Below are 25,848 nucleotides of genomic sequence, written 5' to 3' on the forward strand. Positions count from 1 at the left end.
ACGGCAACATTTTTCCAGCCATTTGTAAAAAATTACAAATGTGTTTGCCACAGCAGCTGCAGTGTTAGATTTTTGTATCACAGTGGGTTAATATAGCCCTAATACTGTTTGTGAGTCTTTGTACTTCAGAATAGTTTTCATCTGCTTCAGATGAAAACTTGTGAAATATTGTTCCAAAAAGCCTGCATTTCCTTTTTAAAGTCATGCTACTTTTACTCTTTGGACATGTTTAGGATGAGCCACACAGAGTATTATGACATGTACTCAATGATGTTCTTATTAAAATGTTATGCGCTTCATGCCTTAATATATAATTTTCTTTGCTTTCTTGCCAGGCAAATCTATTTATTCTGTGTATCATCACGTAACCTCTGTGGTTATTTCCATCAAAAAATGCCCCTCGATCTTGTATCCATTGGGGCAGTTAAAGTTCCAGCTAAACTTGACCCTACACTAGGCTGCAGCCCTATTACTTTCCTCTCCTTCAAGACACTTCAGTCACTGAGCTAAGAGATTTTTGTTAATGAAGAGCAGGTGCAACACTTAACGTTCTCTCCTAATAGAATCTTCTTCCTACCATGATGAATTTTGAGTTTGAATGCCCACTCTACAGTGCAAGACCCATTCTGTATGATCACTCCAGCCTTCCTGAACAGTGTTTATTCTGTGACCTGTTAATTTTATCAGAGAGCKTATGCTGAGCAGGTAACACTGAAAAAGGAGGCTGCCTTGCTAGTAAGGCAAGTACATATACCAAATGTATGGCAGGTACATTYTAAATGAATGTCCTCCAGGTTGCTGAAGTGTGCACTTATGCATTTTAATTCACTTTTCAATTCCTTTGAACATTTTACATAGTCTTTGCTGTATAATGGGTGCTCTGATGCTGAGAACTTTGAACTAGGTAGTGAAAGAACCAGATTAATGCAAGATCATGGAGACTTGATCCAAAAAAGAACCTCATTAATGMAAGATCATGGAGACTCTATCCCCAAATGTATGCCACTTTATTCTGATACGTTACCGGATATATGTATCACATTATTGTGCACTGCAGGGTATTTGGGGAAGCCCCTTACAGTTATGGTCAGTATGTCATATTTGTTGGAAAACAAAAGATGGCTCCAGTTTTCCATGAGAACTACTGAGCTATGGAAATAATCAGATGGAAGTTAGACGTGTGAAAGCAGAAATAACGCTCCATGTACTTTCTTTGTTTGCTTTGAAGAGATAGCAATGAATATCATAGGTGAGCCAATACAGAATGTGCTTGTATTAGACAGGAATTAAATATTACAATTCCTGAACAAAATTCAACTTCTCGCTCTTTAAGGTCAGACAACTTCCCAGATTACATGTCTTCCTGTGGTGGGAAAACATAGCAAAGGCAAAAGGAAATTATTGTCTCCAAGACTGTCTTACCTATAGAGAAGCAGGGGAGGATATTCCCCATTAAATGAACCTAACAGAGGTTACTCCCTCTGATGCACTTATTCAAATAAAGGCCTCTTTATGCTCAGCAGCAGCACTTTAATGTAGAAACAACTACAAAAWGAAAAACAACATGGYACCCTAGCCCTGGGGAATAGGGAAAGGAATTAAGATGGGTATCAGTAGAAATRTAAAGAGGGTGTGGGGATGGGAAGAGCACAGAGGGTGAGTAGAGGCAAGGCAACTTCCACTGGCTCCTGATGGATTTCATGGGTTGTAAACAGCTGTCCAAAAAGCCCTGGGCTTTTCAGCTATCACCACGAACAGCTGGGCTCTCTCCAGGTGAAACTCAGGCAGAGGTCCGAGAAAAAAACCACAGTGTGAAAACTGGCCCCAAATTTCTACAGGTCTTGGGATTGTGTCTGCCATCACAGGGCAGACATAATKGTTTCCTCCAAAACAGTAAGAGCATTTGCATTCTGCCTTGCAGCAGAAGTACTGCTTTTATTTATTCTGCATTTAAACCAGTTTTTTGCAATGTTTGACACTGCCCCAACAAGACTTTTCCATTACTGTCCATGTTCTAGCTCCCTTAGAAGCCTAAGTTGGACTTTACAACTGGCAAGTTAGACACCTGTAAATACCTTTATTATTTGTGTCAAAGGCTTGCATTCCATTATCATGCCTTAGCACCAACGGTGAAATTAAATCTCTATGGCATTTAAGGTTATGCCATCCTAGTTGCTCATGATGCTCTCAGACGGAGAGCAAGGGAAGCAATATTGTACATCTTCTGCTGATTATTAGCACTGAGATGCATACCAATCACTACAGTGTATTTGCCACAAATTCATCATTCACAAAATAATTTACTTTAACATTATATAGTAATGAAAAAAAATCTCATCATTATTATTTGGAACATTTAAATTTATTTTGAAATGAATATTTGGTGTTAACACTATTTTATCCTTGATAATATTAACTATTATAATAATAGGAATTGTTTATGCAGAGAAAGATGCCATAACTTAAATGAAAGCTAGAACTGCATCTATAAGCATGAGTTGGGATGCTGGTTCTAGAATTTAATTATCTTTCACTATTCTGAAATAATGGAAAATCCTTTTCTATTGTGCAATGATATCCAGAAGCAGCCTATATGCAATGAAGACCTAAATCTTTTTGTTCTGTTTTGCCAATATTTCTTATTTCTGCCTTCCAGAAGAAGAGAGAAGAATTACATTCTCTAAAGGAAGCGATGGTTGAATTCAGTCTAAGGACTGACTGACAGAAGAATCACAATAAGTTTTGACTCTTACATTAATACATTGTCATTCAGAAGAATCAGAGGCAGCAGAGAAGATGGGATAAGCAAAATAAGAAGTCAGCAAGGCAACAGAAAAGTTCACCCTCAAGTTTTGATCTGAAGAAGTCTCACCTTAAAAATCTTTCACAACAAATTCAAAACTATTTTAATGAACTTTTACCTAGGCTACTTATGGTATCCTTACTGTTCCACTCACTATGGAAGTCAGAAAAAGAAGTTATCTTTGTGAGAATTACTGATGTTTTGAAACACCTTTGATTCAGGCAGTATTAGGCAAAAGTATCGACTATTTTCTCATTATTTTGAGCCGAGCAAATAATTTTAAAATGAAAAATGTTGGTGTTTCCCAGAGAAATGCAGCAGCCAGAAGTTCCCAAAAGATTTCAGTTTGAATTTAGGTCACACAATTCTACAGSATGCTTTTTGAAACTGTGCATCTTCTAAATGAGTTCTGAAATTAAGCAAAGACCTACTGAGGTCTGCTAAGAAAAGTCTCATCAGAAGCTGCTGCTGGAGGGATAGGAGGGGGAAGSGACCATTATGCTTTTGGAGGACAGCTTCCTGCAGACAGTGCCCCCTTCTTGAACATGTAGGAGCACAACAGTCAGGGGATTTCCAGTGTGTTTCAAGCTCTGAGTAGCTTTGCACAGTGAAAGGCTGGCAGAGGCATGAGTAGCAGCTTAATGCAATASCACCGGTCTCTAAATTATTTCCATTATCGTGTCCAGAAAGAATTCCTGCTCTGGTTGAAACTGCTTCATATATAACTCAGAAACTCAAGATCTGCACTGAGAAAAGGCACATTTTGCAGATCTTCACAGGAAAAAAAAAACAAATAAACAAATCTTCACACAAGTTCAATAAAACATGTCTTAAAACAACTGGGTCCYAGAGAAAGCACTAAAACAACTATAGGGAACAAAACTATATTGGGAACAGAATGGGTTATCCTACAGCCTAAACAGAAACAAGAGACAACAAAATGATTAATTAAAAAGCAAATCCTTCTAGCATTTCTCTAGGCAGATTCTCCATGGAAAGTGAAATGATGGGATGGGAGAAAGTGATAATCAGTTGTTAAAAAGAAAATAAAAATCTGAAATACCGCTAATCAATGTCCCATTAAGATAATTAGAATGCTTTCCTTTTAGAGATTAAATATTGTAGATGACTGTATCACAACAGTAATCCATCTAAAAATCTCTCACTGTGCCCTGGTTTTAGTTGTGATAGAGTTAATTTTCTTCTTAGTAGCCGGTATGGTGCTGCATTTTGGATTTTGTATGAGAATAATGTTGGTAACACACTGATGTTTCAGTGCTGCTCAGTAGTGCCTACCCTRAGGCAAGGACTTTCCAGTTTCCCATTCTCTKCCAGACAGCAGGTGCACAAGGAGCTGGGAAGGAGCTCAGCCAKGACAGCTGACCCCAACAGGCCAGAGGGTTATTCCATACCATAGAATGTCATACATACCCAGTGTATAAACTGGTGGGAGTTGGTTGGGAGTCACCAATCACTGCTGTGCAATGSGCTGGGCATTGGTTGGCAGGTGCTGAGTAATTTTATTGTGTATCATTCTTTTCTTGTGTTTTATTCCTTTACCTGACCCACTTTAATTACRGTAATATTATTATTAATAACATAAATGGTAAAATAAAATTATGATATTATTTTACTTTATTTCAATTATTAAGCTGTTCTTATCTCAATCCACAAGCCTTACTTTTTTCTGGTTCTCCCTCCCATCCCAACAGAGGTGGGGAGGGATGTGCTGTAATAACCCCAGCTTGTTCACTGGGGTTAAACCAAGACAGACTGTTACATTGCATAATTTATTCAGAAACATCACAGAACAATTACAGATCCTGCACAGCTGCATAAAATTTCATCGAGAGGCAGCCCTTACTGAAATATTGTCTGTCCAGGACAAAATATTGCAACCAATAACAGTACATAGAATTTTTTAAAAAACCACCAGACTAAGCCAAGAAATGAATAAAAAGACTATGTTCAAAAGAAACGGGACGCTCTACAGGAGGGGGCAGCATGTTTCTTGGCACCATAACCACAATCTATATGGCTGTCTGCAGAGCCCTGTTGTCTGCTGCTATGAAAATACCCCCTGATCTCCAGGCCGCATCTTTTCTGCAAGTCCCATTCTGCCATGAGCTACGAGCTAAGAGGTAGCACAGAAAACACCAAGTTCTCATCCAAGTTATGTTCCCCTCTCCGCAGTTCTCCGGCTCAACGTCGCATGATCTCTGGCTGGTCATCAAATGCACAAATTTTCAGAATGCGTAGTTTTTGTCCCTGTTAGGGGCTTTCCCTGTTTTCACAGCCCATTTATCTCGTGGGGGTGGAATGRTGCTGGACAGAGAGCGGCTGTGTGTCGGTGGGTGCCGTGTCCCAGCCGGGGACAGCAGCCTTTCAGCTCCCGCCTGCTGCAGCCCTCTTGCAGCCCGGGAACCCCTACCGCAGCCACCRCTGCCTAGCCCTGCATACTAATTGGCACAGTTAATGACTTTTCCTTGCTCTCCTTCCCTTCTCCCCCTAAGCTGCTGGCTGGGAGCAGGAGAGCCCGGCTGCCATGGAAACGGAGCTGTCAAACACTCCGAACCTGCAGCACCAGCTTTGGGAGAGCATTCCAGTGGTGGAGCTCAAAGAAGGGGATGCTGGAGGGGGAATAAAAGTGGATGAGTGGGAACGTGCAAGGCTGACCGGGTCAGGAACGGGTCTGGGCTGTTCTGGCGACTGCACAAGACGAGTATATATAGGGCATAAGGAATCAGGCATTTAGGGGAAAATCAGGTTAACCCTCTGTTACCAGCTCTGTTCTTCACAATGTTTCAAAYGTCTCTTTGCCCCCTTCCTCCCATTCACTTCCTGTCAGGATCAAATGCCCCTAGTGATTGCATGTAACCGTATCATCAAAGGGGTTTTGACAACCCCAGATATTGCTCACACATCTCGAGGACTGTTTGTAGCCAGAAAAAGTGCTGATTACAGCAAGCAAAAGGTTTGAGGGGGCCTCAGGCACAAGCTGGCAGAAGACAAACCCCTGCCTAGGCAATCAAGCTGTGATCCTCTGCCCAGCCTTTGAGTCCTGCCCCCTTTTCCCAGGCCAGCCGATGGACTGGAGTCGCATGAAAATGCAGCACTTGTGGCACTGTCTGTATGCGCTGATGCCTTTTCTGGGCAGGCAGCGAGTTCAACACCAGCTCTGCGTCCAAAAGCATGCTGGTCTCTCCTTCAGGCTGTATGGCTATAGGAATTGCACTTTTGTCCTCAGTTCTGTCTCTTGAGGATTTCAGGGCACATAGAAAGGGTAAAAGGAGTGTACACTTCAATCTCAGCACCCCAATTTCAAGCCTTCGAGGGACACTGTCTCTTCCACCCAGTCTCCCTGTAAGCTTTCAGGCCAGCAACAGAGAATCTCCTTGTGTGTCCTTTCTCTAAGCAAAGCTCCCTATGATATGATTTATTCATGAAGGGAGCCCTCAGAAGGTCAGTAAGACTGGCATRCTCCCAAAAATAGACAAACAAAACAGAGAAGAAGAAAACCCCACTGGGTCAGCACTTTTCTGAAGACAAGATGGAGCTGTTTATGTCCAAGGCAGACACACTTACGCAAGGGACATAACAAAGGTTTTGCCTCTCCTTCTCTACTCCAGCCTCTTGAACAACCAGCTTAATATTGAAAATATGCTTCAGATACTAGTGAGAACTTGCTGTGCCATGAAACGCTGCAGAGTTTTGGAGCTGAAGTACCCAAGACACCCAACAAAAGCGCTGCTTGGAATTCCTGTGAAACAGAGGGACCTACTGTGGCGCAGGCTGGGGCGCACAGCGAGACAGGTCTCAGGCGTGACAACAAAGGACAGCCCAACTGGCTTCCCACAAGGATACTTCCTCTTCAGCTAAGACCACCAAAGGAGACTTCTGCCTGCATTTTTTTCTTTCAGGGACTTTTATGCTGCCTTGCACCTGATCTTGCCACTGATTTGTAAAGGAGAAAAGACTGCCCCATTATAAATTTCACTACACTAGGTCTGTCAYGCGTGAGTTGCTACTACAGCACAGATTGGTACATGCAAGATGAGTAAGTGCAAAAGAAGTGTTTGCAGGACACAAGAATGCTAACTAAGAGAGAGAACTTTTTTACAGGGTTCAAAGCATTTGTGTGCATTCAGTTGAGAGTGATTTTATTAAACAGGAAATAATGTTTGAAACAGGAAATAATGTTTGAAACAGAAAATATTAGAGGATTTACAGGAAGGAAAAAAAGATATTTTTTCCCCCAAGCAAATAGAGAAACTGGTTAATATCACCAGGACCAAATGGGATTCACTTGAGTCAGAAGGCATGCAGGTGGGAATCTGCAGATTTCTCATTAAAAGAAATAGATARCTGATGCATGGACAAAACCAATCTGTCTGTTTCTTTCTGAACAGAGTGGGGAAAAAGAAATCTGCAGAAAGAGATCCCACTCTRCCAGCACAGAGGTGCTGATTCACACCAGATGAATGTGAACAAGGGTGATACAGCAGACAAAGCACACSTGGATATTCAAAACAAACATATTTGATAACACGCTGCATCGAAGGTTATTTTTAAAAAACCAAGGCTGCTGCAATGTTTAGAAAAGGTCTTTTTAGGGACTGAAGACTAGTTAAACAACAAAAAGCAGTAYGTAGGGCTTCAAGGTCACTTCTCAAGTCAGAAAGAAGGCAGTAGTGGAGTTAGGACCAGCTACATTCAACATTTTCAGTGGCCCAGAGATGGAAGGGCATTGTCAGGCAGTCCAGCTGATGGGGTCATACTCAGTTACTGAAGAGGCTTCTTAAACAGAGCAAATGGGCAGCAGATAAGCTTCAATTCAGTTAACTAAATGCATGATAAACAGGTGCCACAACCTTGTAACCTATATTTACATTCAGCACTGGCAGCTACAAACCAGGAAGGAGATTTTGGAGCCATCTTTGACAYCTCAATGAGCAACAGCTACCCCACAAAGGAAAGGCATGGAGCATCACTAGCACAGGTGCCAATGGCATGGCACAGAGCATAACTCTGACATTTTACAAAGGCATGGCTCCCTCACATGCCTTCAGTGTGCAGCTCTGGTCTCCACATCTCAAGGAGGGTGTATTGTAATTGGAGAGGCACAGAATAGGAGAACTAAACTTAAGCTGAGGCTTACAAATTCTCTAAAATGATGGATATAGGGAGGTCAATCAGCAACTACTSCAGAACTGTTATCAACAAAGTCTGAAAAAACTGTAGCAAGAGAATACTCAACGAAACTACCAGAAGATAAATTCAGAATAAATGAAAGCATTTTGATATATAATGGATACTAAAATTCTGGAACTTGCTGCCACAGTCATGAATGTAGGCAGTACCAGTGGGTGCAAACAAGGATGAGATAAAACATACAAACTGGTTCACACACAGGCAGTAATGGGAACTGTCAGAATTGACCCCTAACATCCTGCAYCCTCATCTTAGAGACTCTGGCACAGTATAAGAAAATGCCTGCAAAAACTGGCAAGAGTCAGAGCAGATAGCTTACAAGAAATCATGATTTCTACTAACGAACAGTCATTTCTTGGAAAGGGTGGAGAATCTGCACATTGAATTTGCTTGGGCAGRGTAGGGTAGGAAGGTCAGGAGAGTATCTGCTTATTCAGGGAAAATTAGGYCAGAATGGAAAGCCCCATGTAATTATGAGATATTTAATTTTGAAGATGGGCTGACTTTGCACCACACTTTACTGCTTATTTTTATGAACCCTGTGCATTTCACATCAGCAGGAATGGGTTAAACCTTTAATCTGGTAGCAAAATGTTGAATTAAAACACAATAAAATGTCCACAGATCTCTGATATTTTACAACAAGTTCTTGGGTAACCACGGTTCTGTGCAGTGGATAAGGCAGAAGCATTTTTGAGTGTAATTCATCTGTGCAACTGTTCACATTTTTACAACTCTATCATTTCTATATAAATATTTTTGTGTCACCTATATGATGRGGTTTTTTCCCCTGTGGAGCAAAAAATCCCAGTGTCATTAGCAATCTAAATGTGCTTTATGGAAAACATTTCAAATTGCAGGATCTAATAATGTTTTTCTGCATTTGATAGACTGTGCTCAGCAAATGAAGGAGTTGTTAAACATTTCTTCTTAACCTCACGGCTGAAGAACTTCAACTCTCAGCCTGTCTTCAGAGGAGAGGTGCTCCAGCCCTCTGATCATCTTGGTGGCCTCCTAAAACCTTGCTTTGACAGATCCATGTCCTTCTTATGCTGGACACCCSGGAGCTGGGTGCAGCACTCCAGGAGGAGTCTTATAGAAGTGGAAAACAATAACAACAATAACAACATCCTCCTGCTCTTTCATGAACATGGGAGAACCAATTTTAGCATTTACACATCAAAAATGATTGAAAKCAAACGAGTATCTAAGTCTTAATTTCAGGACCTTAGTCTGATACACTAGAAACTTTAATGATCAAGGGGTTTTTTTTTTTTTTTTTCCATAAAGCAGAAGAAAGTGTTGAGGTCAGTGACTGGAAATTTCTAGTTATGAGTTGAATGCCAGAAGAATCTTGGAAGGACAAGTAAACTTCATGTTTTTGTTTGTGTTTCATGGGGATAGGGATTTGCTGGTCAGAGGGTAGTAATCTTGAAATAGCTGTCTGATAATAACTACATTTAACCCACTTGTCACCAGAAGTCTCCAAACTCTTTCTAAATTTTGAGTATTGCTCTTTAAAAGGTACAGAATCATCCTATATGATTGAAATTACAGTTTAGTCTCTGGCATTTCAGTGGGGCGCAAAATCTCTGTAGCCATCCTGAGGCTTGTGCTTCCTGCTATTTGAAGGTCCCAATGCTTGCACTGAAGACCAAGAACAGAAAAATGCACCCAGATACCTGCTAAAAATCAAGCAACTCATGTTTATGTTGGGACCCATAGGGTCCCAAACTCAGCAATAGAAGAAAGGATGAACCATTCAGTTAACTTCCAGGGAACTTCCACTGGTCACCTTCAAGCAGAATTTTTTTTTTTTTTCCTAGAAGACTGTGGAAGCTATTAAAAAGGTGAATTGAGACACAAATACCATTCACCTTTTGAGAATAACAGGTATAGGTTAGCTTTATTAATCTTCTGCTGTTATATCCAACAGGAAAATTAGTCTTTGTCCATTTCCCTATCTTCACTATGCAAGATTCAGGAAGACTGCCTGAGTGTCTTGTTTGTCATATCAGTGTTGGACTGCTGCTGCTGGACTTCATGATCATAATGGGGATCTCCAGAACTTGAAAGAGAGAACCCAGCACAATCTAGTGTGGAAGCCCCAGTACTCCACTTTGCAGCAAAGCAGGAATATTTTGACCTCAAGCGAACCAGCAAGGGTCATAATAAACCTTGTTACAAATAGAAGCCACTCACCTTTTGAAATGGTCATGGGCTGAAATGATAAGTTCAAATTGTCACCCTTCTTAAAAAAAAAAAGTGTGAAGTAAATAGGAGATACAGCTGAAGCAGACACAGAACTATTACAAGTTTTCATCTTTTAAAGTCTTCTCACTTTCACTAATAAGTAATGGAGAACACTGGAAAACAAGGTCAAAGCAGTGTTTCCTCCTGCAATCGTCAAGCTGAAGCATCTGTAAAACTAGAACTCAATCTGCCGGAATGTTGASGGCTAAAGTTTAATTAAATCTAATCAAAGTCAAGGGCAGGGAGACTGCATGCTGATTTAAAGGACGAGTTTTTCCAAAGTCATAGAGAAGATGTGTTTTCATACACAGCGGCAGAACATAAGTAGTTCCAAAAAAGAGTTACAGAATTACTGGCAAGTATTTTTGTAAATAAGAAATATTTTGTTTTCAAACCATTTTCTTTGCCATGAAAATTCAGCCACTTTGAGATGTCTTTCATAAATACTAACAGCTCTGCTTTGAACATTCTGTGCAAACTAAAGATGTGTTAAACTAATCCAGACAAAATGAAGCACCTGTGCTTCAAATTGCTACTCATGCTGGCACTCTACTGAACCAAGGACTTGTGACACTATCAGGAGTTTTGGTTCATTATGTGCTTCAAGGTATGTAAGCTAAGAATTACATGGAGCACATCAAGTCCTCTGATACCCTTGCATCCTGTCACATAGTTCATGTACAGTGAATTATTCCCTTCATACATTGCATGGTACCACCTAAAAACGAGATTGTTTTCTTCTAAGTTCATGGGCTGTCAAAGAACCCCATTCCTCTGATGGTTAGAAATATTTTCCTTGTCTCTTGCTTAAACTCTTTGATGGCCAGATTGYATTAATTTGCTCTTATGTGAACATCGCTTTTAGTTTCAATAGTACTCTTTCATCCCTAATGTTTATTTTAGCCTTTTGAAGCACTCATATAGTACAGTTCTTTTAGACTCTCCTTCAACAAGCATTTTAATCAGAAATGCCCTTGTACTGTAGTTTGKTTTGGAGAAGTATTCTGTCCTCTCTGCAGCAAGGAAAAAAAAAACCAAAAAAAAACCCAACTGGAATGTTTCATTAACAAAGTTTGTTCAGTGGTTGCCATAAACACTGAYGCTGGTGCAGAAAAGATGTTGCAGGAATTAGCTGTTGAGAGCAGCACCTCTGCATTGGGCAGCAGGGCGGGTTTATGCTTCTTTAAGTGCTTGCCAACCTCTTTGTTTCCAACCATAAAACAGGTTGGCAATGTCCCTCACTGCTCAAGGATCTCTTCTCTATGCCTGTTCCAGGTTTAGCTTTCGTATATTCTTAGTCCTATTGGCCCATTAGCCTTTATCTTCCTATTTATCGCTATCCTTTCAAGACCTGACATTAGAGATTAATTTTGCTTTCAGGTCCAACTAATTCTCCTTCCCACATCACCATGTCTATAGTGGCACCACTTCTCTCCTTATATCCTTGACATTTAAACGTTCCAGAGACTGACTCCTCTTGTGTATTTTGGTATTCTTTCCAAAGCAAATTGGCTTTCCAAAGCCAATCTCAGATGTTTTTTAGAACTTCTCACTGTATCCCTGTTTGTCCATTAGCCTTTCCTTCTTTTACATTTCTGTCCTTTATGAGGTGAAATCACTAATAGTTCTACAACCTATTTCTACGACCTCCCTTTTACATGTGATTTAGRGACACAACTTCCACTTACTTTCTGGACACAGCTTCCATTTGCTTTCTGTGCCTTTAATTTATGTTCTTAAGCTGAACCTAACAACTAGTTCTTTCTATTTTCCAAAGCTGTCTTGAACAGCAGTAGAAGGACAGTAAGAAAACARGTGCTCCCAAAATTCTGGCATCACTATTATTTTAAAGCTGTGAATTCTGAGATTCTCAGGCAGCTTTTAAATCCATCAAAACCCCTATGAACTTTACTTAAAATAGGAAGTTATTCAACTACAGGTGCAGATTAATTGCCTATTTTATGCAAGGTGAAGGCTACACAGATTCAAACCTATTCCTTGCTTGTTTTCCATTTTTTCTGCCTTCCATTTTTTTAACAAATCTATTAAGAGGTAATCGATTAACAGGAATAAGTGAGGAAAGCCATATTTACTTCTTTTTTTCTGATCACGTTAATTAACAGAAAGCTGTTTTCCATATCCCTAATGACACAGTTCAGAACATATAAACAGAAGCTGCATTTAAAGCAACTAGCTTGGATTTTGAGAGTAGCACAGAGGAAGAAGCTTATGCCCCAGAAAAGGAACATTCATCCCGCTTCTGAATAGCTTTGCAGTCTGCATCAAGCTCGTGTCACAGTTTTTGAGCTAGCAGTGTCTGTAGACTACATGTACCTTCAGTCTCACGTTGTACAGTGGAACTGTATAAATCCCTCCATGAAACTCATTTGCATTTCCCAATTTATGTCATTTTGGATGTACTTAAATATGTATTTGAAGGGCTTTTTACTGTGTGTAGTACAGCATAACCTCAGTTTCCTWCTTTTCTATTTAACATTTTATTCTACTAACTAAAGCTGGCCTAGATGGAAAACAAGGTTAATACTGAATAATAATATGTTGGCATATAGAAGCTCCAAAASCAGCATTTAGCCCATTTCCAAATTGTGATGGAAATATTTTCTGGTCAAAAGTGGATGTTCCTCCAAGCATGACTGGTGTAAAAATCACAATGTTTGTGTCTATGGGAACAGATAGAAGTTGTGAAAGGTTTTTTAATTACTTTCTACAGAATTCCCTTTGCAGAAAATGGCAATAGTAGACCTATATAGTTTAACAATATTCAATCTCTGTTTTGCAGATTTAAACAGTGTCTGTTGATTTTCTGTTGAGAGGCACATTCCACACACTGTGTATAGGCATTGACCTTTATTTTAATGCAGTTAAGCTTTTCCCACACAGCTATTCAACACTAGATTCTTTTCTCTACAAATGGCTGATATGGCATGAGAGACCAGTCCTAGAATATTTGAGGATACCCAAGGAGCATGGAAAAGTCACGCAATTGAAAACTGCAAAATTCCCTTTTTCATTGGTGCTTTCAATCTAGAAGACAAGACGAGATGTGCTGCCAAAATTATGGCATGATATATTCAGCTCTATTTTGATCTCTCTCTTTTTTCTCTGTGTCTTGTTTTGCTAAAGATGATTTAAAACTCTGCTTGCTGAATCCAAAAAACAAACAGCTCATGCATATGACAGGCTGCCAAGAATGCAGGACCCTGCCCTTTGCTTAGCTCACAAGCAAGAAAAATCTCCTACAAGGATAGTGCCAGGCAGTATGCTGCACTAAATCTCATCGTCAGAAAATAACATTGGCAGCATAATCAGCTGCAAAAGGACTGCATGCAGAGCAGTAATTTGCAAAGAGCCCAGCCTATCAGTTAGCCTTTCAAARCGACTTCGTGGTGACAGGCATCTGGTAAATCAATCTGGAAAGAATCCATATTCTCCAGATAGCATCACAGTTTTATTTTGTGGGTCTGAGCTGAGGCAGTATGAGGAACACAGACGACAAAAACATTAGGACAAATGATTTGTAATCATCACGACTGTCATTCATGTTGCCTCTTTTTTTTTTCCTTTAAATTTAYACTGGCTGTGAAATAATTGCAGCACTGATGTGTTATCAAAGCATATCAGGCAATATATTTTAAAAAAACCCATTTCTTTATCTTCTTAAAATGCTACTGCCAGAAGAAAATAGGGAAAGAAGGAAGACAAGAGCAATTTCTTTGCACTTTTAAGATTTCTCCCTTTCTGTGTACGCTGCTAAATTCAGATTTACAGAGACATAACCTTGCAGGCCATAAAATAATCTGAAGGACTCTCTTCACACAACCTTGAAATGGACTAAATGATGTTATAAAAGAATCCCTTAAGGGAGGCTCAGACTGCATCACATTTTACACATCAGTTGAAAAAAACCAAAAACCCAGCTTGTATTTCCAGCAAAACATTTTGATTTGCTTCATGGTGTGGTATGCAAGGACTGGATCACAGTCAATGTGATTTTTTTTCACGCTGTAGATCTAGCAGTGAACATAGAAGTGAAATCAGGTATAAAGCTATTTATAATCAGATATAAAGCCAATTTGTGGTTAATAAGATTAAAAGTAGAAGTTTTGTCCCCAGTAATGTCAATGCCAGTTTGCTCATTGGTCTGGGACACAGACAAGTTTTCATTTCTTCGAATATATACCAGTGTCTTTCTGTGTTCTTGTAGAGAAATTGTACAGGCTACAAAACTAACTGTTTAGGTCACAGTAATTTTCAATGGCAACAGAAGAAACCCCAATATTTTGTGCTTTGTRGTATCATAGTGTCAAGATTCTTTTATATCTAAATTACTTTAAATCTGTTTTCTTTTCATTATRTACTCCTTTATTACACAGGATCAATATTTTTGCAGATGTAGATCTGCAGCCTTATACACTTATTATCAAAAGTCTTGCACTATGGCTCCTTCTTTAAAGTCCTGGCTTCCAAGTATGTGATGTGAACAACTGAAGTGACATTATTTTACAATGTTCACTTCCAGGATTCACAGTCATGAAGAAAAGCTTGAACACAGCTACAYGGAACAGAGGACTAAAATAGAATTTGGCAAGGCTCAAGAATCATGAGTATCTATCATTTAAACTTCTTCCAACGTGTTGGGAAATAGCTTGGAAACTATATAATATAATCTTATATCTTATAATCAATATAAATCTTATACCTCTCTGGAGATCAATACAGCTATACCACTAAATAAGGGAATACTTTTGAAATTTCATTTGCATCACCTCTCCGTGTTTGTACCTCTATCTGCGCATTTCGATGGGTCTGACCCTGCTTTCAGCCCAAATATCTGAGACCCCAATTGTAGCAGTTACCAAGCGCTAGATGAAATGAACTGTGGAAGAGAAGCAAGAGCTGACTTTAAATCAAATTTAATGTGAGATCTTTAAATTCTCAAGGGCTTGGACAGCGGTTTTGCAAGAACATTTTTAAGGGCAAATAAAATAGTAACTTTTGAAACCAGATCAAGGGTATTAAGCTAGGTATTTTTCTTGAAAGCATTTTGGTACGCTGGAAAGAATGAAGTTACTTCCCACTCATGTGGTTTTTCTTTTGGAGTTCTGTTTACYCACCTGATGGAGAAGCATTTGAGTCACCACAATCTTTTCTAATTATTTTATACCTGTCCTTGATAGCAGATGCAAATTCTGTCATGCACCTTAAATGAGGAGTTCATCTCTTCCTAAAGTTAGGGCACARCGGGAAGCTTGACAGCATTTTATACATGTTTTGGTTCCATTTTATGTAAGCCTAGATTAACGCAAAGCCAAATTATCTCTGAAGTCTAATTACAAAATTCCGGAGAGTGTAAGATAGAGTATCAATTAACTTCTGGAGTTACCACATTTTGGGAGGCTCGGAGGGCCGTTCCTGACAAAAACTCTGCTACTGTTCATGGCATCTGGTATTGAAAACATTTCACAAAGGCATATGTGCTACAGCTACAAGGTAACCACACATTYCCTGTCTCCATGTTCTCTGTCACTGATGACAACAGCCTTTGACTGACTTAAGTCTTTGCTACCAACTTCCCTTCCACCCCATACTGGAGTGGACACATACTCCATCAGAGAAAGGATCCAGCGAGTAGTGAAGATGGAAATGGTCTGCAGGGTCACACAGTGCTTCCCCATTTCCATYGTCACCAGCAGCTCTTTGCTGTGCACACACAAATCTGCAGAGACAGATCTAGCTGGTCCTGTCCTCTCATCCTCTTGATCCATCCTGTTACACGTACCACTCCATAGTCTAATTGTCTGGTCCTTCCTTCCCGTGCTTGCTGAGCTCTGTTGGCCGATTGTTCACCAGGCCCGGGGTAAAAAATGCATATTTAGGAAAACTGCCTAGCAACGGCTTTCTTTAGTGCAAGGAGAGAGGACATTTGCATAAGAAAACCTTCCAGCTGGAAGCCTGCAAAGACTCTACTGGGAGCTGATTCTGTGACTAGACATCAAAGGAGAATTCCCGTATWAGGACTGCTCCCTCTGGGTGGCCTTTCTGTGCTGTCCCCACCATCAGTAGGGGCAGTGGCGCGGCTGCACAGACGGCACCAGTGCTCTGCAGCAGCCGGGAGATGCCACTCCAGTTTCTGACTGTGCTCATAGAGATCTTTTGCTGAGTTTGTTCCCACATCATCTTTTCCTCACACTGTGCACATCGCACATCAAAAAGTCAACAGTTTCAGCTGCTAACCTTTGGAGTTCTGTAAATTGCTTTGTAGATTGCCTGCCAAAAGTGACAATCTGTAGCACTGCAGCACAGTATCTCCAGATATTTATGCATGGTTCCTCCCCATAATTAATAAAAGGCCTTATTCGTCTGCACAAAGATCTGGCCTAGGAAGAAAAACTGCAGCAACTACTTCATCATTTCTTGTGTCGTCCTATGCCTAGAAAAAGTTGCCAATAAACTTTTCACTTTCCAAAGCCCTGGGCAAAACACTGGCTCTAGTAAAGTCAATGGAAATAGCCTCCACCAATATTCCAAGTACAATCCAGCAAATTGAGAACAGGGGTGGGATTGAGGACATGGCTCTCTTATGTGCTAATCATCTAAACAACAGTTAAATCGTTTCAGCACCTGCAAAAAATAGCTTTGTACAGCTCTGCTGCTACTTAATGGAATGAGGCGATTACGATCAGAGTTCTGCAAAGCTCTCCAAATTGCAGTTCCTAAGGCTAATTTCAATGTGTGAATCATTGCTTTCCTGCAATTTATATCCATATGTGTGGTTATTTTTGAGAATGATTCAGTTTTGTATGTATAATTTTAAAAGGACTTTTAAAGTTAATGAACATCTGTGCTAAGAGCCCCTCAACAGAAAAGCTTGTGTCAGCCACTGGTGACGATGACTGGGTAAACTTCCTGTTATCCTATAGGCGTGCATGTGGATGCTGTGGCTCCTACCAACTGCAAACTGCAGGAGTAACCCAGCTGAAAAGCACTCCATTATAACGCTTGAACAACAGGGTGGGAAACCCAAAACTTCCATTTATTTGAAAACGGTAATATCTGGTTTATAACTACTATGGAATGAAATACTAAATTCTCAAAGCTTTTAACAGAAGCAAACAGAGGGAAATTTTCTGTTTGAAAATTTCCAGTTTAATAATCTGATTGACATGCATTCAACACTTCTAACTACAGTGTAATTCAACAGGATTTCTGTATAACATACATTTCTAGGTACTGCCTCCTGACTTGAACTTTTTTTTCTCAAGATAACCTTATTTCTTGACATGTGTTATGGGAATCACACATGTAAATCTATCGGTGTTGATTTACCATGGAAAAATGAGGCACTGAAATTCAATGTCTAATCAAATAACTGGTCACAGCAACAAGGTTACTTTGTTTTAGTCTGTCKTTTAATCAGTTTAATTTTTCAACCTAGTTTTTATGGGTTTTTGCTTCTGCCCTCTCTACACCCTTTGATCTCACAGACTCCAGGAGCGATGAAGCTGTCTTCCCATTTGCACATTTAATGCAAAAGGGGGCTTAAATCTGGCAAAATTAAGTATGTCACCACCTCCCAGCTAGAAATCTTGTTTTCTATATTACCAACCTGTCATTAAGCCTGTAAGACAGTTTAGTAAGAACTGACTGTTAAATGCAGCACACTACACATGTTCGACATCTGATGTTCCTTCTCCTAACACTAATAAGGAAAACTTTCTTGGACTCCCCTCTTAGGATCTGTGTTGGTGAAAACAGATGGAAACAGAACAGTAAGTAGGACCAATGACCTGATGTGAAGATGATGAGAAAACTTCTCTTAGGAAGTGACTACATCTACAGCTGTACTAAAAACTGATGGAATTTGTTCTTGCTTGAGACAAAGCTGAAATTTGAGTTTTCTCTGAAGAACCRGGGAAGTTAAACAGCTGCAATTCCAGACAAAACCAGAAGTTTAACCAGTAGCTGTGTAAGTAAAAACTGGGGACAGAGCACAGAATATACTTTGGCATGGGCAAGTAGCATCAGGAATCAAGCCACAGTGCTCATCCTTTGTCATCAGGACAGTGCCATGTCCGGGTACATACCAGTTTCTAAATGCTGACATTGCAGTGACTTTCAGGAAGCCCTCTAAAATCATTAGGTCTGATTCTGCTTGTGATTATATGACTTTAAGTTCAGAGCTACCGCGCTGACTTCAAGGCAGCTAGTTTGGATTTACATCTCTCAAGCTGGCCTATTATTTCCTGTATTGTTTCCAGTTGCATGAAATCATCTGTGCACGTCCTCCAGGGCTGCTGGAACCCTCTGTCCTCCCCAGCACTACACATGATGCAATGAGCCTCTGACGGAGGAGGAAAGCTGAGAAGTCCATGTAGGGAAGCAGATAATTTCCTTTTGAGCAACGGATGCAAAAATAGCAGCTAATAAAAAGCCTTCAAACTGTGCCTTCAAACTGTGACAATTCAATACACACACCTACGAGAATGCCTTGACAAGCTGCTTGACTTCCCAGTAACTCTTTCTTGTTTTCTTTAGTGCAGCCTCCTCTAAACTCCCACACACAGGTATTCATCTCTGTAGTGACAGCTGAGACCTGCAGGTGTTTGCTGCTATTGCCCTTTCAGAATAGACAGACACTTGTTCCTCACTGTAAACATTTGTATCATGGTGTTTGCCTGGCTAGTTACAGCCCAAATAATGATAAACCAGCCTTTTCTTTTTTTAGCCCCTTGCTGTCATGCATTAATTCTCTTTGCAAATAGGCATTAGGCACTGGAAATAGCTTAAGTGAGATCACTCTCTGGTGATTATTTTACTACCCTTATCTTTTATAAAATATTTAATATAGAGTGTCACCAGAAAAGTATATCATGCAGTTGCCAGAAATACAGCACTCTACAACATTAGGTTCACACATGAAGGGAGGGCATGGCTAGTGGGCAAGATGCTCTTTCGTTCCTTTAATACTCATGTAATTTCACTGTTTTCAAACTGCTAGTTTGGCCTTGCTAAGAGACAACAAAAACCAGAATCAGAACTGTTTCTTGAGGACTGCAACACTCACAAGTGTCAAAATAGTTTCCCAAAAGGGTTGTTTTACCTTTTTATGTAGCCACAAGGTCCAAAATCTGTATCTTTTTAAAATAGGTCCGGAATGGCAAATTGTCTAACCCTTAGTTTTTCTAGAAGTCTGACTGGGAGGCTAAAGAGTGTAATAATTTCTCCTGTCTCAACTGAAAGTGCATGAGAAGACTATGTTTTAAAAAGACAAACATGCCACAACATTCAATTAATGTTAGCAGTAAATAAAAATTATGAAGAAAACAATAAATAATCAAGCTACAAAAATCTAGGAAACTTACTTACAAACCTTTCTCACTCCATCAGTTGTTTACTTTTTGGTACCCTGATTATGTTTCTTTAGTTCTTTAYTCACCAGCAAATTAGACAAGACCTGAATTCTAATTGAAACAAAACAAAACAGCATAACCCAATCCCCAAAGAAGCCAAAAACTAAAAAAGAGAAACAACAGTCTTTCTCAACCACTAGAGGTACAAAATGTGCCAGTATGAATTGCAAAGTCATTCACTGAGGGACTGAAACCAAAAAATTTAGGAAAAAATAGGGATGTTCTTCATTTGGAAAGAGTGGAAGATGAGAGTGGCCCGGGGCACTGTTTGACAATACAGTTAACATGTGCCAATGACACAGGCTATGTGACTCCAAGATGTACCATGCAGCACGTTTTCATTAGAGGCTGGGAGGTACCTCTGATCCAAGAATGGGTAAAATCTGATTTGGAAAATACTGCTCACAGTTCTAGCAATGTCTGCACCACAAAGAGGTACAGAAATTGCTATTTCACATACTGAAAGTCATAGGAGAAGGCTACTGTGAGGAGAAAAAAAAAAGAAGATTTTTTTTTTCCTGACAGTGGGCCTTCTTTAACACTTTAAAACAGTCTTGCAGGGGACAGGACTACTTTCTCTAAATACAATCGAGATTTAAAGGCTAAGAAGGGAGTGGAATAATGGGATCAAGTAGTTGTCTATTGGTCATGAGTTAATTCAGGTGGCTGGATTTAAAAAAACAACCCCCAAAATTGCAGCTATTAGAACAGAGAMGCTGGGGGGAAAGCACTGGCAGCACAGGATTCTGCTTATTTGCAGCATCCACTTTGRGACAAGGGGCCATGTGACAGGACAGGAGTGAGCCCGGAGTTAGAAATCCAGGCTTCAGAAACCCAAGACTGCTGCTCTCCAATTCTGTGGTGTACCTGAGAGATATCTGAGAACCAGCCTGTCTGTATTTTGCATGCTGCAGCTTATTGATTTATTTAACTAAAGTCTTCSTTCAGGACTTGCCTTTTTGTTTACCCTCTCGTGATATGATTTCACTCTGGATCATCCTTAGTTCCTGCACTGTTCTAAGGCACTGAGGACAGGAAGCATGGCCAAATGTTCTCTGAGRGGCATCACCAAACAAAAGTTATGCCACAGATTGGTGCAGCTGGCTTGGGCCCACATAGCTTTCTACAGTTTGCCAGTTCACAAGGTGATTTTTGCAGAAAAGTTTGATAAGGATTGCTGTCACATCTCGCTGAGTGTCAGGTGCGACTGACTTCCTAAGATTTCTCAGAAATTTTTGCCAAGCATAATTTCTCTTTAGGGGCTTGGAACACTGTTGACATCTTCTCTTTTTCCCTGGCAGACTAGAATTTTTATGGGGTTTGGTGTCTTATACAGAAGGGGCTAAAGTRCAACTCTAAAGTGTTGGTGTTTTCCCCATAGCATGACGAGGTCTCAGGTTCGCTCCTGGCCTTAGCCCCCTACTTTGGGGCTTCCTTCAAGAGTGAAAGGCTTAGACTCCCTAACCKGTGTCTCTTCTTCCAATCTGATGTGCTATGATCTCTTTAAATAGCAAAACATGGTACAAAATACGGAAAAGATTTTGAAGAGAAACAATCACTAAAATTTATACTGAAACACATTCTCTTAGTCTTCTGCYCCTTCTGCGCCACAAGTGAGAGAAACTTATCTGTAGTTTTAGGGGCAAATTGGGCCCAAAGGAAGACAGAAACCTCACTAGGCCCAGTCTTTTCACAGAGTTTAGTGTGGTTTGTACATGCTGAGAAAAGGAGTCCATATTTTCTCCGCCATTCTTGTGCTGCTGCAAAAAGACAAGTAGGTTATACAATAGCTAAATAGGGATTACGCAACTGAGCTCTGTAAATCTAAACAAGAAACAGAATCTCTATCTTGCACTGGACAAACATGAAAATGGGGAGGAGTGAAATTCTGGTCCTAATGAAGTTAATGGGAAAGCTCTTGCTTAGTCTGGTGAGATCACAGTTTTATCCAAAACCTTGGCTCAAAACTGTAGTTGGCTGATCAGGCTGGATATTTAAAGCATATTGCTGTTAAGTTTTTCCAAGTACTGGGATAAGATGTCTTCTTCTCCTTTTTTTTTTTTTCAAGCTTTTTGCTTATGATTAAGAAATGCTGAAATTATTTTAAGACCAAGTACTAAGCAATCACTTACAAACCTGAACTGGAAGCCTACGTAAGAACAACTAATAACCAAGTTGTTCTTCCTAGGCCTCAGTGTCAACACTTAAAAGCACTGCAAGCTGCTTTAGATACCTGGGATCTGAGGGTAAGATGGGAAGCCCTGACCTGTGGGGGTTGGAAATCAAACCAAAACCCAGATACCAACAAAACAAATAAAAGCCCCTAATAAGCCTGAGACCTAAGCTCTGCAAGAAAATAACTTTGTGAAAGAATCCTTTGTGCTACAAGGATTGCATTGCAGCAGCGTTGCTGGAGCTGCTTGGCCCACAGAGCAAACCAATTACTTGACGATTGTTTTACTTTGGCCTGAGGTGGACAGAAGCTCTGGGTAAGAAAAGCTGTTTCCGTTTTTTTATGTCCCCGGGCTCATCTGCTCTGATAATTGAAAACTATTGCTGTTACATTGGATGCTAGCATGTGCATCAGGGCTTCCCCCACCTACAAGTTTCCTCATGATGACAAAGAAAGAAAAAAAAGGAAGAGGGAGAAAAAGGAAGGTTTGTGCAATCAGARCCACACATCACATGTATTCCCAGCCCAAGGGTTACTTCTCTCCCCCTCTTCCCTGAAGCATCTCTTTACAGCTGAGCTGATTCAATGCAGAATGTCATTAACAATCTAGCACTGCACAATGACTCGGGATCATCTTTATCTTACAGAAGCAAGCTATAAATAATCATCTTGGGGAAATCTAACATCATGACTGGGCGGCAGGATCCAAAAAAAACAATCCCAATGTATTAAAACCCGCAAATGATGAACCATTTCTTGCAGAACTTTTTAGAATTGTGTAAATCTCTCCAACAAGCATCAGATAAAGCTGTCAGAGTTGGGACGAATTCTCTGCATGTGATCGAGCCTGAACAGTTAAAAAGACYTAGCCTGCTATAAGCAAATAGGTATGGTTGGGGCCATTCCAGTGTTATCTGGACTGTCTTAGGCCTGYCAAGGATACAATTCTCCAAGCAACCATCTGGGAATTCATCGCCTTGGCTTTTTCATGACCATCTTCTGACCAGCCCACGTATGTCTCAAAAAAGGGCAGACCAGAGCCTCACAGGCTCAACTGCAACTTCCAGATTTTATCAGCTGTGAAATATGGTGGCATGGCAGGCTGTGGCTCTGTCCTTCCTCTGCAYTGGTTAAAAGCCAGGTGGAACATGAGGGGCCAGAGAAAAGATCCTTCTTGCTTTTCTTACTGTATGGAGCAAGCAGCTCCCCAACATGAAGATGCATATCCACCCATCACTCTGCAAGCTTGTGCCACCAGCTTGGATGGGGAAATGCTGTTTTACATCATCCCTCTGACACTGGCTTACCTCTTCCCTTCATTCACGTTTGTGTCATTCACTAACACCTCTCTACAATTACCTTTCCCATTTTATYTGTTCCCTTTCTCACATCAGTGATTGTACCCTCTTCCCACCRCTACCTCTTTCTTCTCCTTTTTTATACCCTGGACCATGCAGAACCCCTCCTTGACCTCAAAAATAAACGATAAGGGAGAGAAGAAGGAAAGAAGAGAGTGATTCTATATGAGAGACAGTGGGAAAAGCAATGTACTCCTTAAATGAAATCTTTTGAGAAGTAATCAAGGATTACCCAGGTTACCCAGAATTTCCTGAACTCCTGCTTTTGCCCAGTCATGGCTGTTTCAAATTTGTGTTTCAGTGGGTAGAAGCTTTGCTTAAGTACTCATATGCAAAGCATGAGGATTGACCGTAGAGGTATATGAGCAGGTAAGATGATGCCAGAGTCTTTACACCATCACATCTTGAGCCAGGCCTCAGTTGTGCCCCCAAAGGCCACAAGACTACTGAGCTTCTGCCCCTTTTGCAGATAGTTTTCATGCTACMGGGGGAGTTACTATTTTTTCTCCAAATACAAGTAAAGCATATGTTCAAAAATGCTTCCTCTGACTGTAATAACCTTTGCAAACATGGACTTTCAGCATGTCTATTCATTCTGAAGTGTAACAACTGRCATGGCAAATACTGAAGTACAAAATAGACACACGACTTCAATCCCAACAAGGGCTGCAAAAATTCAATATGAAAATCAGATGCAAAATAAAGAAACTTTAGCCTTTGCCCTCTGGTGTCCTTTAAAACACAGAGAAAGTTATTTACCATCCTGTATTTTTTTTCAGGCTCTGAAGGGCAGTCATGCTTGCTTTATACTGATCAAATAATTCAAAGTTCCAGTTGCAAAACTAATGATATATAGGAGGAATCTGKATTAGTTTGTTTACTAAATACTAGGTTAGTCTTTGAAAGGGAAGCAGAACAACAGGGGACACTGTTASTTATGAGCTTTTAAATTAATCAGTATTCAGCGATAATTTTCAAAAGTGTGGCTTCCTCCACCCTGTCCAGCCTCAGCCAGATGTAGAGACAATCTCTYTCCAGGTATCCCACCAACACAGACAGTGAGGTGGCACTGTCCTCTATTAACACAATCTAAACTGAGTGGYTAAGAAAGGAATAAGAAATAACAAAAAAAAGGAATAAGGGATTCACTGGTAAAAAGCTGTGTGAGAGGCAAACACAAAACAYGTGCTTAATATTTATCTTACAGGATAAACTCCAGGGTTTGTAAACTATCAGCTTGGTCATGTATTGCCTTCCCCAAGCCACAGACACCTGACAGGTTCAGCTCTAATCATGAAGTTACCAGTGAGATAGCAAACAAAATGTTGTCAGCAACATGATTTACCACACAGCACTAAGACAATGTCAGCAACAGTGATTAATGCACACCGTTTGTTTATCCCAGCAATCTTTGAAGGTCTTTGCAAAATTCCGATATCACTTTATGTCAACCAAGCTCAGGGAAAACAGTCAGAATGAAAAAGAGCAATGGGCTACTCTTACCCTCTGCAAAAAACACTCTTCAACACTAAGAAGCAGGAGTAAAGCCCTGGCTTAAGGCAGGAAAAGCTTTTAGGTGCTGAGTATGTAACAGCTTCTTACCTAGTCTCTTTTTGAGTAAAGTAACTGGTCACTSCTGCTGACCACTTCTTACATTTCCTCTAATTAACTGAAGCATTACACAACTACTCCCCAAAGCTACATTTTCCATTTGCCTTAGCAGTATTTAAGAACATATTTTAATAGCTTCAAAGTGTTGGGCCAAATTTGATTACTGACTCTTTCTTTTCATCTGCTGCTTCTTTTTCACTAAAGSCAAGCAAACATGCAAAATTTTTGCCGAGAGAAAAAACCTTTCTGTGATTTAGAATCTAAACCCAACATATATAAACAACAAAATATGACAATCAGACTCTGATTAACTCTTCAAATTTACCAAAACCTTTTAACTCAGAACCAGGTTCTCCATATGCCAGGCTCCAAATTACCTGACAGACAGATGGTTGAGTGTAAAAGCGTAATCAGACACACCAATGTGGTGAGAAGACTCAACAAGACCTAGCTTATTACCTATTACAGCAGTTCACTCACCCGATAGTAGTCTGTGCTGTACACATCTCTCGACATCCCAAAATCCCCAATCTTCACCAGCAGATTTTCACCAACCAGACAATTCCGGGTAGCAAGATCCCGATGCACGAAATGCTGTGAGGCCAGGTAAACCATACCAGAAGCAATCTGCTGGGCAATATGAAGCATCTGGGACTGGGTCAGCTCAGCAGGACGGTTCCCTTCTGCCATCAGTCCTGCATCTGGTCCATGTGCCCTGCACCAAAACACAACCAAAAAACTCAGAGGCCGCTTTTAAGATGGAAAGGTGAAAGSCATTAGTGAGCCTCAGCCCACATAACTCCATCAAAAGGGTTTTAAATTCCTTGGTCAAATAGGGAAAATTTGTATCTTGGCTTTTTTCTTATACTGTTTTCCTTCCTTGTGTGAAAGATAGGTGGTGTGAAGAGCATTACACCACAGGATATATATTACTCAAAGAAATAAGGCATTTGTGTTCACAGTAATAGCCACCTGCCAGAACTTACTACCTTTCTCCTGCTCCATTCT

At 40.3% G+C, this 25,848-nt stretch overlaps 1 protein-coding gene across 2 annotated transcripts in view; it reads right to left on the reverse strand.

The window, feature by feature from the left end:
- Positions 1-25,848, reverse strand: part of NTRK2 (neurotrophic receptor tyrosine kinase 2) — a 197,731-nt gene that overhangs the window by 16,684 nt on the left and 155,199 nt on the right. For both annotated transcript variants that reach the window (XM_057370011.1, XM_057370015.1), the window contains one exon: positions 25,321-25,555. In XM_057370011.1, the coding sequence (XP_057225994.1) occupies positions 25,321-25,555 (235 nt within the window). The remainder of the gene's footprint in view (positions 1-25,320; positions 25,556-25,848) is intronic.

Source organism: Malurus melanocephalus, unplaced genomic scaffold (genome assembly GCF_030028575.1).
Source record: "Malurus melanocephalus ecotype Western Australia unplaced genomic scaffold, MMel_1.1 scaffold_117, whole genome shotgun sequence".
In the NCBI taxonomy this organism is placed as follows: domain Eukaryota; kingdom Metazoa; phylum Chordata; class Aves; order Passeriformes; family Maluridae; genus Malurus; species Malurus melanocephalus.